Consider the following 14,396-nt stretch of genomic DNA (forward strand, 5'->3'; position numbering starts at 1 on the left):
TCACAGCTACTTGGGAGGTGGAGGCAGAAGAATCGCTTGAACCTGGGAGTGGGAGGTTGTAGTGAGCTGAGATTGCACCACTGTACTCCAGCCTGGGCAACAGAATGAGACGCCATCTCAAAAAAAATAAATAAAGCTTCAGGGGCCCTGAAGTTGTTGCTGTCGAACTAGAATGACTCAAGACAGATTTGAATGGGTAAGGGTGATGATGTAATCAAGGCCAGACTCTCAAGATTGGGCTTGCTGTCTTGGAAATGAGAACAGTTTGGATAGCATGGAACATGTGCTGAGGAGTGGCCACCTTCCTGCAGTGTGGAGTGTGAATAGAAATCCCTCAGAGAATGACTTTAGGCTGAAGATGTAAGAAGACATTACAACATAAGTAATAATTAATGAGGATGGAGCAACTAAGTAGACTAGCATGTTTTTGAAGTTGCTGTCAAGAAGGAAAACTTACCCTAAACTGCTTATCAGTGTCAATGCCCCAGACAGAATGGTGGCCTGATAGAATCATGACCTTCACAGATGGCTGACTGTTCCTAGTACCATGTCAGAAATTCTGACTGAAGACTGAATGTTTCACTTCCTTTCTTGGGGATGTTATTTTTTGCAGTATATTACAACTTTTCAAGTTTAGGTTTTCTTTTAGGCAGTTTTTTGCTTTTTCTCCTAGTATGTTTATCATTATCTGTACATTTTGGAAACGACCTTCATCAAACACTACAATTGTGAATGTGGGCATAGCTAAACTGAGGCTCAGCTAAGGAATTTTTTTTTTTTTTTTTTTTTTTTTGGTGGTTCTGCAATTGACAGAACAGTTCTTTCCTACACTAAATGCTATTCAGGTGAAAATAATTGCTTCCATTGAAAATTTAAAGTGTGAGCTCTAGTTTGAATACCTGAGCAGTTGTAGAAGAGCCAGCACACCTGGCCCAGGGAGGAGGGAGGTGCCATCAGCTCTGAGGACTGGCCGTGAGGGTGTCCTTGACATCTGGGAGGGAATTGCAGGAGGATGTTTCACAACTGTGCTTGTTAACCATGAGTGGGTGAAATGGCAGCAAGGCCTGAGATCCGCATATCTTGGATATGAAAATCTCATGTCAGCAAATTTGAGGGAGTTTGGTTTTTTCTCTTTGTTTTTAATGTCATTGCTATCTAAGGTAGAGAAAGCACTCCCAAGTGACTTCAGAATTAAAAGCATTTTGTGCATATAGTTTGATACATAGCCATAATTTGTATTTGTTGGTCTTTATCTGCATCTCTTTTTTACCATGTGAGTTTGTCATGGGTTTTTGGCAGAAGGAGCTAGCATTCCTATCTCTGTCTATGTCAGTTGCTTCATGAGGTTCTGTTTCCTTGGTAGGTGAAGAAGATCGTTGAGGAGGCTGTTCTAAAATCCTTGGATGCCATTGTAGCCAGTGTGATGGAGGTACGTCGCTTCTGAGGGCATTACCATGAGGTCAGCCTGGCTTAAACATGTGCGTAGAGAAAGCAGGAAGAGTTTGAGTGGGGGCTGGAGTGGGAGGGGTTTTGCAGTGTTTTCACTTCCCTCGTTCATGTGACAACAATCTACCTGCCGCTGAGAGCTTGGTCTGTGCTGGGTACTGTTGCATGCTCTTTTAAATACATCACCTCACGGTGCCTGACTGGCGGCCAGCATCTCCATTTCACAGACAGGATAGAGTTTCAGAGGAACTCACTAACATGCCAATATCACATAGTTAATGTGGGAGTTGGGAGTCTGGCCTGGATCTCTCTGACTCTTTTATCTTCCTTGCTCCTATGGTGCTTCCATAAAGCTGTTCCTCTGGGCTCAGAGCTGCACTTCCTAGGCACATGCAAGCCTTCGCTTTTAAGTGTAAGGGGTGTGTAACTAGGGAACTTTTGTTTTTAATGTATTTGGAACCAAGGCCTACAGCATTATTTATGAAATCATTACATTGGTGCTGGGAGGTCTCAAAATCTCAGGGAACATTTGGGTCAGGCCCTCCCTTGAGGGTTAGGATGCACAGAGGTTGTCATTTGCCAGGCTAATTATTACCGTGGTGTGTCCTGGACCCAGATTCCTTATTTAAGCCTGGTGTTCTTTCTCTTGTGTGATTATAAGACATAAAGTGCCTGATACCACTGTGCCTGGGACTCAGGTATGAAGCAGGGAGGGAACTTCCAGGGCCCTTCATGTGCTGTAGACTATGTCTCTTCCTGCTTCACACCCCTGCCAGTGAGCTGTTGCAGATGTGAGATGGATGTGCTGCTTGTGGTTTGGCCTGGGTTGGTTCTTGGTTAAGGAACAGAGTTCTTATAACTCCCCAAGTTGCATTCGGACACTTCCTACCTTGTCTTCAGCCCTTTTGCAGGTTGTTGTTCTGAACAGCCTGAGCTTGAGCTCTCTCACTCGCTCACTCTAGACTGAGCTTGTTTTCTCAGGGACCTTTTGTTTTCCATCATCAGTGTGTGATCATTTGTGATTGAGGGCAGACCAGGACGACCAGGCTGAGGGCTGGACTAGGCAGTTAGACAACTGGGGACTTACTGGGCTTGCCCTCCACTTCTGGGACCCTCCTCCTCATTGAACCAGGGCAATTTCTGGTATTTTTTGTTTTGTAATTTGTACTTTAGCATAAACATCCATTTGAAGAAATAGTTTCATAGTTAAAAAAAAGGATTCTTGTAATCTTGACCTAGAATCTGAAATACATAAATCATTATCCATAATCAATGTAATAATCACTTCCAATTATGTGCTTATGAGCCAGAACTTTACTCACTCACTCCTTGATTCTCACAATCCCTAATTTACACATGGGGAAACTGAGGCTTAGCCAGGGAACTTTATTTACATAGCTCGTGAGTGATGGACTGGTCTATGGGCTTGGGACAGCTGGTCTCAGAGGCTCCAAAGCTTAACACTCGTGTTAGCTGGGCTCCCACAGTCAAAGCCCTGAACTGTTTTAATCTCTCCCAGTCTCATGTCTCCATCTCTGCCCTGTGAGGACCACCAGACATTGTCTGTAAAGTCATCATTACAGACAGTGCCGTCAACCACAGCTCTTCCTATCAGTGCCCTCCTGAGAACTGGCATGACTTTCACACTCTCCACATGATTCTTGTTTTCTCCACCTGCTCACTCACCTTCTGCCAACCTCACACTACATGCCCCATCCCACCTGACCAACTTCTGGCCCCTTAAAGATTTGCTATATTTGCAGAGCACTTTTTCACTTGTCAAGAGTTATAATATTAGCTGGGCATAGTGGTGCCTGCCCATAGTCCTTGCTACTCAGGAGGCGGAGGCAGGAGGATCACTTGAGCCCAGGAGTTCATAGCTACAGTGAGCTGTGATCATACCACTGCATTACAGCCTAGGGTACAGAGTGTGACCCTGTCTGTAAAAAACAAAAAAACCACAAGAATTATAATAAACCATAATTTTCCATCCTACTCAACTGGGAATGTATAGAAGTTAAGGACTTGTTATCTTTCTTTTTCCTTTTTATTTTTTTTGAGACAGAGTCTCTCCCTGTTGCCCAGGCTGGAGTGCAGTGGTGAGATCTTGGCTCACTGCAATCTCCATCTCCTGGGTTCAAGCAAATTCTCCTGCCTCAGCCTCCTGAGTAGCTGGGATTACAAAATGTGCACCACCACGCCTGGCTAATTTTTATATTTTAAGTAGGGACAGCATTTCACTATGTTGGCCAGGTTGGCCTCAAATTCCTGACCTCAGGTGATCTACCTGCCTCGGCCTCCCAAAGTGCTGGGATTACAGGTGTGAGCCACCGTGCCCAGCCTCTTTTTCCTTTCCTTTTCTTTTCCTTTTTTTTTTTTTGAGATGGAGTCTTGCTCTGTCTCCCAGGCTGGAGTGCAGTGGCACAATCTTGGCTCACCGCAACCTCTGCCTCCCGGGTTCAACCGATTCTTCTGCCTCAGTCCCCCGAGTAGCTGGGATTATAGGCATATACTACCACACCCAGCTAATTTTGTATCTTTAGTAGAAACGAGATTTCTCCATGTTGGTCAGGCTGGTCTTGAACTCCTGACCTCAGGTGATCTGCCCTGCCTCAACCTCCCAAAGTTCTGGGATTACAGGCGTGAGGCACTGTGCCCAGCTTGGACTGTTACCTTTCTTAACTCATTAGACCTTGTGTGAATTTTTTTTCCAGAAGAATAGTGCTGCATTTCAAATAGATTCCTAAAGAATAATTTAAAATGTGTTTTAGTTACAAAACATGAGTTGGATCTGAAGGTGTCCTGCTATAATGTCTATCTTTGGAATGATGGACAATGTGGATCCCTTACTCTGATGACCACTTGTCTTCCTCCTCCACTACTTCCCATGTCCCTGTTTGGTCCAATGACGGCCAAAGATGGCAAGCTTCAGCCACAGCAAGGAGGCTCTTCGTTCTAGGGTGCAGATGGCTGCTCCCCCGCAGGCATCTCTGGACTGCATGAGCCTCCTGTTTTCCTTGGTCTGATGCTTAAGAGGATAAAGACAGTAAAGTGTCCAAGTGATGAGTCATGATAAATAGTTGCTTCATTTAGAATGCTGTCATGAATCACCATTCCACTGGGCCTTGCCGTGAAGGCAAAGGGTGGGCAGAAGGGCATTTTTGTTCTATAGTCATGTGTGTCTGCTTCCCTGCAGGCCAACCCCAGTGCTGATCTCTACTACACTTCCTTCAGTGATCCCCTCTACCTGACCATGTTCAAGATGCTGCGCGACACTCTGTACTACATGAAGGGTGAGGACAGTTTGCCCATGCATTTGTGAATACAGTAAGACTGGCTCCCAGGCCACTGTCACAGGCTAGTGGTTGCAGACTGGTACTCACTTTCTTCTGGGGCCACTTAAAAACACATATGAGCAATGTGGTCATATTACTGAAATTTTGGGAAAAAAACAAATTAAAAAAAATATGTCCATGATCCTGCAACCCTGGTACCATCAATGATGGCTCCTTTGCTGAGTTTATTTCCTAAGGTGTTTTTCTAAAATGTGTTTATCATATTGTCCTAACCACCAATACAGTTTTACATGTCCATTTAGATATTTTAGAAAATAAAAAGAGAGGCTGGGCTGGGCACGGTGGCTCATGTCTGTAATCCCAGCACTTTTGGAGGTTGAGGTGGGTGGATCACTTGAGGTCAGGAGTTCAAGACCAGCCTTGCCAACATGGTGAAACCCCGTCTTTACTAAAAATACGAAAAAAAAAAAAAATTAGCCAGGCACAGTGGCACCCGTTGGTTAATCCCAGCTACGCAGGAGGCTGAGGCAGGAAAATCGCTTGAACTCAGGAGGCGGAGGTTGCAATAAGCCCATATTGTGCCACTGTACTCCAGCCTGGGTGACAGAGTGAGACTCCATCTCAAAAAAAATTTTTTTTTTTTTTTTTTTTGAGACGGAGTTTCACTCATGTTACCCAGGCTGGAGTGCAATGGCGCGATCTCGGCTCACGGCAACCTCCGCCTCCTGGGTTCAGGCAATTCTCCTGCCTCAGCCTCCTGAGTAGCTGGGATTACAGGCACGCACCACCATGCCCAGCTAATTTTTTGTAGTTTAGTAGAGACGGGGTTTCACCATGTTGACCAGGATGGTCTCGATCTCTTGACCTCGTGATCCACCCGCCTCGGCCTCCCAAAGTGCTGGGATTACAGGCTTGAGCCACCGCGCCCGGCCCTCAAAAAAATTTTTTTAAAGAAGAAAATAAAAAAAGGAAGTGAAGCACTTGTAATACTTATAATCTGTTAACATAGAGATACTAGGTTTTTTTAGACAGAGTCTTGCTTTGTCGCCCAGGCTGGATTGCATTGGCATGATCTGGGCTCACTGCGGCCTCTGTCTCCCAGGCGCAAGCAGTTCTCTTATGCCTCAGCCTCGCAAGTAGCTGGGATTACAGGCATGTGCCATCACGCCCGCCTAATTTTTGTATTTTAAGTAGAGACAGGGTTTTACCATGTTGGCCAGGCTGTTCTTGAACTCAAATGATCCACCCACCATGGTCTCCCAAAGTTCTGGGAATACAGGTATTAGCCACTGCACCCAACCCGAGACAATAGCTTAATAGTTAACGTGCACACACAACAATTTTCACTTTGTTCTAGTCCGTCTTTCATGATTTTTTTCCCCAGAAGTAAGGAAACAATCATACACATTTTACAAAATGTTTTTTCTGTGCTCTCTCCTCACACTGTTGGGTATTCTTCGTAAACATAAGTTTGGATGAGCACATAATATTCTATCAGGAAGATGTAACAGAATTTAGTAACTGCTTTCCTAATCTGATTCTGAACATTCCTTGGAAGCTGAGTCATCTGGGACCACAGCAAGGGCTGAGACTCCCTGAAAAGAGGCATCAGGGATTGCCCCTGCCCTTCCCTCCACCTGTGCTGTGTGTCGCTCGCTGCCTTGGCTGGGCTGACTTGGGTGCATCCTGGTGGTTCTTCTGAATTTTTCAGGCCCTGAGGATGAGAGTTTGAAAAGTGTCTCAAACTCAGGGTGAGTGTTTTTCAGATAATTCTCTCCTTAGGGCTGCAACCAGTTTTTTCCTTTTAAAAAAAAATCACTGGAGTATTTTGTATTGTCAGTGGAAGTAGTTCCAGTGATGATACTTCCCAATTTGTTTGTTTCATGTATTCAGGTTTTAGTACATTGACTGCTTAAAACAAAGCCATGGCTGTAACGTCCCCAGGAAATGATAATTTCCTCTGATTGCCAGGTTGTGTGCATGTGGAGGTCAGCTGTGCACCTCCTGTCCAACTTCTTCCCAGTGGCATTCTTGGACCCACAGTGGCCAGCAGAAAATGCTACTTTCTGGGGTTTTTGTTAAAAAGGAAAGACTGTATCTGCTTCCAGCACTGCCTGTGTTCTGCTGTAGTTTCGTTCCCAGTTGGATGCCACACTCTTTCCTGCAGACCTCCCAACCTCCTTTGTGAAGGAGATCCATGATTTTGTGCTGGAGCAGTTCAACACGAGCCAGGGGGAGCTCCAGAAGATTCTGCATGATGCAGACCGGATCCACAATGAGCTGAGCCCCCTCAAACTGCGCTGCCAGGCGAATGCCGCCTGTGTGGACCTCATGGTGTGGGCCGTGAAGGATGAGCAGGGTGAGACAGACTGCCTTGCCTCTCGTGAACTCCAGGCATGCCCTAGAGGGTGTCTTCCCCACAAGTTTCCCCAAACAACTTCTAGAACGCTTTGCTCTATTACTAGCACGGGCAGTTGCAGTAGGTCTCCTAGGCACGTGCAGAGTGGAGCATCAGCCACTGCCGTGCCCTGCATGTCTGGTGACCTGTCCTGCATGGAGGGCAATGGACCTTGGACGATGGGGTTGCCCATGGCCACAGGGCCTGTGTGTGCTCTCTGCTGCATCTTGCTGGTTCTTTAGGCTTTTTGTGGTAACATGGAAACTCAGTGCCTTCAGGTGAAGTGTTTTTCTAGGGGAGGAATAGAATGGGAAGTTTTCCTGTGGAATGAACATGGCAGGGACAAGGGGGCTTAGGGCCAGTGGAAAAGAGAGAGTCACACACCGGGTGACCTCTCAGTATGAATATGCCCCACCTAAAGTATGTCTCTGGGATTTGATTAAATTATATACTTACTTGGTGGATAAGTGTGTTAGAAAGACTGGCCTGTGCTGATCACTCATCTCTTTTGGTTTTAAATTAAGGTGCTGAAAACCTTTGCATCAAGCTGTCTGAGAAGCTGCAGTCCAAGACGTCCAGCAAAGTCATCATTGCTCACTTGCCCCTGCTGATCTGCTGTCTGCAGGTCAGTCTCCCTGAACCCAGAAAGGCTCAAATCCCATCTGTAGGGCCTCCCTCTACTAATGCTGTTGCTGTTCAGGCTATGGTGGGTACCCCAGCAGCAGAGACCATGCCAGTTCTGACTTTAGGAACTTTACCAGCGCCTGCTATGTACAGTTCATCACTGAGTGTGGGCTGCCCCCTACAGGATGCTAGGGCTTTCTGCACATGGCATCCAGGTGCAGCTGGCTTCAGTTCTCCTTTGTTGTGAGGCTGTGGGGCCGTTCCCAAGGCCCTTGGAGGAAGGACTGTGGATATGTGCCATGGGACCACACAAGGGGACGTCTCCTGACGCCCACAGTGCTGGGTCTGCTCTGCTGAGACTCTAATCTTCTCACAATCCCACTGACTCCACACCTGCCGTTATTTAAAAATTCTATTTTGGGCCGGGCATGGTGGCTCACGCCTATAATCCCAGCATTTTGGGAGGCCGAGACAGGCGGATCACCTGAGGTCAGGAGTTTGAGACCAGCCTGGCCGACTTGGTGAAAGCCCATCTCAAAAAAAAAAAAATTTTTTTTTTAAAATAATAATAAATTCTATTTTGTCCCTTTCTCCTTTAGTTTCCTTCCAAAAGAGATGAGTACACTTTAACAATCTATATCCCCTGGCCAGATACAGTGGCTCGTGCCTATAATCCAATACTTTGGGAGGAAGAGTTGGGATTGCTTGAGCCCAGCAGTTTAAGGCCAGCCTGGGCAACATAGTCAGAGTCCGTCTCTACAAAAAATTAGAATTAGTTAGGCATGGTGGTGTCTGCCTATAGTCCCAGCTACTCAGGAAGCTGAGGTGGGAAGATTGCTTAAGCCCAGGAAGTCAAGGTTGCAGTGAGCCATAATCATGCCACTGCACTCTATGGGTAACAGAGTGACACCCTGTCTCAAAAAAAAATAATAATAATGATGGCTGATATCCCCTATAGGTGGAGGAGAAGCAGCAGCATCCCTTCTGTCTTTTTATGTCCTGGGCAGGTGGCCTGTGGGAGCTTTGACCTTAGAAGTTTTGGGTCAGACTTTGGTACTGAAGGGTTGAGCATCTCCCTGCTCAGGGCCTGCTCAGATGGTCTCACACCACAGGCCATGTGACAGGTTATGGTGTGTTGCAGGGTTTGGGTCGCCTGTGCGAGAGGTTCCCAGTGGTGGTGCACTCTGTGACACCGTCCTTGCGAGACTTCTTGGTCATCCCATCCCCAGTTCTGGTGAAGCTCTACAAGTACCACAGTCAGTACCACACAGGTAATAACAGATGCATGCCCTTCAGGCCCTGAGAAAGGGGCTTTGTGACTGTGTGTGAGCCCCACACAGGTTTCCTGACTGCACCTGAGTGCATTCCTTCGCCACACCTTTCCTTCTGTCTTTCCCTCTGTGTTCCCTCCAAGCTCCAGGCCTTTCCTCTCCGGCCTTCTCCCATCCTGTGTTCCTGTTACCACCCAAGGTCCCTTCAAGTCCTGTTTTCTTTTGACATCTCTTTCTGTGGAAGTCTAAAATGCAAATCCTATGTGCCCCAAACACTTAGCCAGGGGCCCACTCCCTGCTACCCCTGTGAGAATGGATTATGATGTTTCCACATAAAATGGAATGATAATTAATGTTAATTAAACACCTACTATGTGCTAGTGGCTCTGATGTAGTATCACCCACAGTCATATGAAGATGGCTGTTTTTATCTAACCCTTTAGATGAAGACTTAAGGCAGTTTCAAGATTTAACTGGGCGTGATGTTGCTCACCTGTAGTCCCAACTACTCGGGAGGCTGAAGCTGAAGGATGACTTGAGCCCAGGAAGTTGAGGATACAGTGAACTCTGATAGAGCCACTGCACTCCAGTCTGGGTGACAGAGCAAGACCCTATCTCAAATAAAACGAAAACAAAAACAGAAAACAAGACTTCCCTGGACCTCGTAGTGGTGAGGGTTCTCTCAGGCGCCCCAACCTTTACCAGGCTTTGTCCATATTAGCGAAATTACTCTGAGCACAGGGCCATGCCTCAGTCACCCTCAGAACTGCCTTCGGTAGTTGGTTGTCAGTACTTTTAAACAATTTATTGAGAAATTGCTGGTTTTCTGTATTTATCACTTTGTAACCTGAATGTTCTTCCTTTTGATTTAAACATGTTCTTTCCTGTTGGTCTTAGACTCTTCTGTTTCTGAAATGTTTGGTCAGATGTTTTTAGAGTGATCATTTTGCTTTTATAAGTGATCAGCATATTGTCTTGGTTTTTGAATTATAAAGATGATGATGGAAAATTATAGGCTTAACCAGGTATGTATTTGAATTTTTACTTTCAGTTGCTGGCAATGATATAAAAATCAGTGTGACCAATGAACATTCCGAGTCAACCCTGAATGTCATGTCCGGTAAGAAGAGCCAGCCCTCCATGTACGAGCAGCTCCGGGACATTGCTATTGACAACATCTGCAGGTGTGAAGCCGGGCATGTGACAAGTAGACAGCAGTGCTCCAGACAGAGGCTCATTACAAAATAAGAGACATTTATACTTTTTTTTTTTTTTTTTTTTTTTTTGAAATGGAGTCTTGCTCTGTCACCCAGGCTGGAGTGCAGTGGCACAATCTTGGCTCACTACAACCTCCACCTCCCAGGTTCAAGTGATTCTCCTGCCTCAACCTCCTGAGTAGCTGGGATGACAGGTGCACACCACCACGCCTGGCTAATTTTTTGTATTTTCAATAGAGATGGGATGTCACGACGTTGGCCTGACTCGTCTTGAACTCCTGACCTTGTGATCCGCCCACCTTGGCCTCCCGAAGTGCTGGGATTTCAGGCATGAGCCACTACGCCCAGCCATGTTTATACTCTTTTAAAGCTTGTTTCTGATTATTTTAAACCTACACTTGATCTATAAAGAGGAATTATTATATATATTACTTCTTTTCTTTTCCTGATCATAAACATATTAAGAAATTCTTACAAGAGAAAAATTGTAATGTATAGAAAAGTAAAGGATTATTCATTCGCTTACCATCCAGAGTAACATATCGTCATATTTTCTTTACCTTGTTTTCTGTGGAATATTTAATATAAATGTGAGTTTTTAAAATATCAGGTACCCCTTGCTGCCCAGACTCCTGCACTGTAGACTCTTGTTCTTCCAAGTTGGGAGCCAAATGCAGTCTGATTTCCATGAAAATGCCTCTTTTCCTGGATTCTGGTTTCTTGCTCTTGGAAGCTACATCAAGATGGCAGCTTGTCTGTCAGACTCAAACTGTTCTCCAAAGGCTGGCCCAGGAGCCAAACAGATGTGGTGAACTAGGACATCTTACAAGATTTTATGTTTTTAGGTGCTTTATGTTTTTCCCCTTTCCTCTCTAACATAAGTATTTCTGTTTACCATAAAAACCTTAGTATAATTGTGATGTTCTCTCTGCTATCTTGGGACCGTTTGTCTTTAGAATCAGTCACTGTGACCTTAAGGAACAGTACAAGAAATTGAAAATTGGAATTAGAGTGAGCATGATATTCCAGAGGAAACTGTTCTGGACAAAATAATAAAATTACTGTTTCTGGCCGGGCGCGGTGGCTCAAACCTGTAATCCCAGCACTTTGGGAGGCCGAGGCGGGTGGATCACGAGGTCAACAGATCGAGACCATCCTGGTCAACATGGTGAAACCCCATCTCTACTAAAAATACAAAAAATTAGCTGGGCATGGTGGCACGTGCCTGTAATCCTAGCTACTCAGGAGGCTGAGGCAGGAGAATTGCCTGAACCCAGGAGGCGGAGGTTGCGGTGAGCCGAGATCGCGCCATTGCACTCCAGCCTGGGTAACAAGAGCAAAACTCTGTCTCAAAAAAAAAAAAAAAAAAATTGTTTCTGATCGAGATATTTATCAAGTGGGCAAAATCTGGAGTAGTTCTTTGAATTCATTCTGTGTTATGACTTTCAATTTTGGAGGAAGAAAATTCAGAGCAGTTCTTTAAACTTTGTAGGCCTAAGGAAGGAAAAATTTAAGAACAAAAAACCTATCTTGTTTTGATTCCTCAATGCCACATGGGTTTTCTTGCTGTGCAGGTGCCTGAAGGCTGGATTGACCGTGGACCCAGTGATTGTGGAGGCGTTCTTGGCCAGCCTGTCGAACCGACTCTATATCTCCCAGGAGAGCGACAAGTACGTCCCCATTCCTGTCTCTCAGAGGCAGCCCATTGTTCTCAGCAGGCTTGTGTGGGGTACCTGGCATCGTGCATATGGATGCTTCTGTCCTTATCTCCTTGTCTCAGAGCATAGGTATGCATCAGTGTTGTCACAGGGTTTAAGGTGAAGCCCACCTTGGAATGTATTTCATGGACTACTGTTTGGAAGTAGTACCTGAGGAAGATCTTTGTCATCCAGCCTAGTGCCTGGGGTTTGTGTTTCTGCTGGTGGTTAAAATCCTGGGCCATCAGTTTCAGATGAACACTTCTTTAAGACTGTGATGAAATTAAGGTCTAGATTGTAGTCTCTGGTTCTGTTTCACTACTACATGCTGGAAGACTGCTGCTAGGATGCTTCTGTTCTTCTTTCTGTAGGGATGCTCACTTGATTCCAGACCACACAATCCGAGCCTTGGGACACATTGCAGTGGCCTTGAGGGATACCCCGAAAGTCATGGAGCCCATTCTGCAGATCCTGCAGCAGAAATTCTGCCAGCCACCCTCCCCTCTCGATGTGCTGATCATTGATCAGCTGGGCTGCCTGGTTATCACCGGAAATGTAAGGAAGGCCAGAGCTCGAATACCACTAACAAGCTACATTAAACTCTTAACTATAAGGGTTGTAGAATACAGATTAAATGTACCTTGCAGATGTGTTAAATGCTGACAACTGTTTCAACACCGAGTAGTAAGAATAGTGTAAGGTGCTGTGAGTGCTGGGGAAAAGAAGTTTAATTTCTTGTCAGTGTACTATAACAGAAGATTTGAATCTAAGCCACCTCCCTTTTAGCTTTTAATTTGAGGTTTGATTACAGCTTTAGAAATGGGTGATCTTTGGGCTGATGGTCTTTGGGCTGTTGTACCCCATGATTCCAGAGCTTTTTCTCTGGGTGCTGACAGGAGGGGCCTCATGAGGGCATCCTGCATGGTTACAGTGCCCCTCACTCTCTTCCAGCAATACATCTACCAGGAAGTATGGAACCTCTTCCAGCAGATCAGTGTGAAGGCCAGCTCTGTCGTGTACTCAGCCACCAAAGATTACAAGGACCATGGCTACAGGTAACTGGACCTCATTGTCACTTTGGATCATGACAGTATTTAACTCACTTTGAAAATGTGAGGTTTGTGAATTTGTCTCTTAAATAAACTCTTCTTACAAGAGCATTATATGTTACAGATCAGTGCACACGTAAGGGTGGGAAATGAAAATCCACTGTGGCCCTCACCTGGAGGTGACCACCGAGCATCTCCGTGTACAAGGTCTCAGCTCCTCCCTCTCCTTCTGATTGGGCCCATGCTGCGCGCACAGCTGACCCGCTTTTTTATGGGGCAGCACATCAGCCACAGCATGAACTTTAGAGGTCGTCTTTAGAGGTTGCGGAGCTTCCCGTCCTGTAGCAGAACCAAGATTTAACCAGCCAGTCTCTAGCTTGGATGTTAGGTTGTTTTCCTTTTCCCACTAATAAATGCAGCATTGACAGCCTAACAGCTACATATCTGTGAGCATCTTTGATCCTTTCTGTGGGTTCAATTCAGAGAAGTAGGATTTTGGGTCCCAGGAAGAAGGCATTAAATGTCTTTGAACATTCGATACTTGTATAAAATCTGACCAGTTTTCCCTGAAAGACTGAGAGATGCTTCTTGGCTATTCCTTACCCTCCTCTAGGAATGCCTTGAGGACAGGCACATGTTCATCCATGTTTGGAAGAGAGGGAAGTGGGGAGGTGAAGTCAGATAAGGACAGGAGACAGAGGAGGGAAGAAGAGAGCTCTTTTGCTGGTGTTACTCTTCTCAACCTCCAGGCTCCTCCCTTCTGACTGTGAAGCCCAGACTTTCCTCTGAGATTCTCTTCATGTCAGTTTAGTGGGTGGGAGTGCAACTGTGGAGCCATGCCACGTGGCTGCATGACCTCGGAAAATGCTAAACCTCTCTGCCTCAGTGTCCACATCTGCCATATGAGAACTTGTCTCCAGTTGGGAATAAGATCCCCTATGTGAAAGCTCCCAATCAATAGAGCTGTCTCTCGCATTGATATTGTTTCATTGCCTTCTTGCTGCCACTGTCATGAACCCAGGCTACTAGAACAGCCTGAGGACTGGATTGGGGATGGGGTCAGGCTTTCCTTTCCTTCTTTCCTCTGTCACATTCTCTGCTGTGGAACCTGCACACAGGCCAACACGTTGCTTCCTTGTGCCTATGTGACTGCTAGGCCCTTGGTCCGGGCACCTTCCCAGCTGCCTCCCCGGCTGTCTTTGCTCCCACCCCTCCTAAGTGTTCTGCTACACCTTAACTCTGTGTCTGTAGCACCTGCCAGTCTCCGTCCTTCCAGTTCTTCAGCTCCGGCTCAACTTGCCTCTCCTTCCATAAAGTCTTTTCTCAAATTGCCACCAAAAATGATTTGTCCTCTTCCTCACTAGTGGAAGCATTTACTGCCCTTTGTTTACCCTTGAC

At 45.9% G+C, this 14,396-nt stretch overlaps 1 protein-coding gene across 1 annotated transcript in view; it reads left to right on the forward strand.

Annotated features, from left to right (window-relative positions):
* The window catches only part of PI4KA (phosphatidylinositol 4-kinase alpha), a 149,790-nt gene that overhangs the window by 48,883 nt on the left and 86,511 nt on the right, over positions 1–14,396 (forward strand). Inside the window, exons 9-17 of the mRNA XM_032271316.1 lie at positions 1,364–1,429; positions 4,643–4,739; positions 6,910–7,101; positions 7,665–7,765; positions 8,906–9,035; positions 10,087–10,219; positions 11,827–11,922; positions 12,321–12,504; positions 12,901–13,004. Of these exons, the coding sequence (XP_032127207.1) occupies positions 1,364–1,429; positions 4,643–4,739; positions 6,910–7,101; positions 7,665–7,765; positions 8,906–9,035; positions 10,087–10,219; positions 11,827–11,922; positions 12,321–12,504; positions 12,901–13,004 (1,103 nt within the window). The remainder of the gene's footprint in view (positions 1–1,363; positions 1,430–4,642; positions 4,740–6,909; positions 7,102–7,664; positions 7,766–8,905; positions 9,036–10,086; positions 10,220–11,826; positions 11,923–12,320; positions 12,505–12,900; positions 13,005–14,396) is intronic.

This window comes from Sapajus apella, unplaced genomic scaffold (genome assembly GCF_009761245.1).
Source record: "Sapajus apella isolate SASKATOON/1434 unplaced genomic scaffold, GSC_monkey_1.0 scaffold229, whole genome shotgun sequence".
Classification (NCBI taxonomy): domain Eukaryota; kingdom Metazoa; phylum Chordata; class Mammalia; order Primates; family Cebidae; genus Sapajus; species Sapajus apella.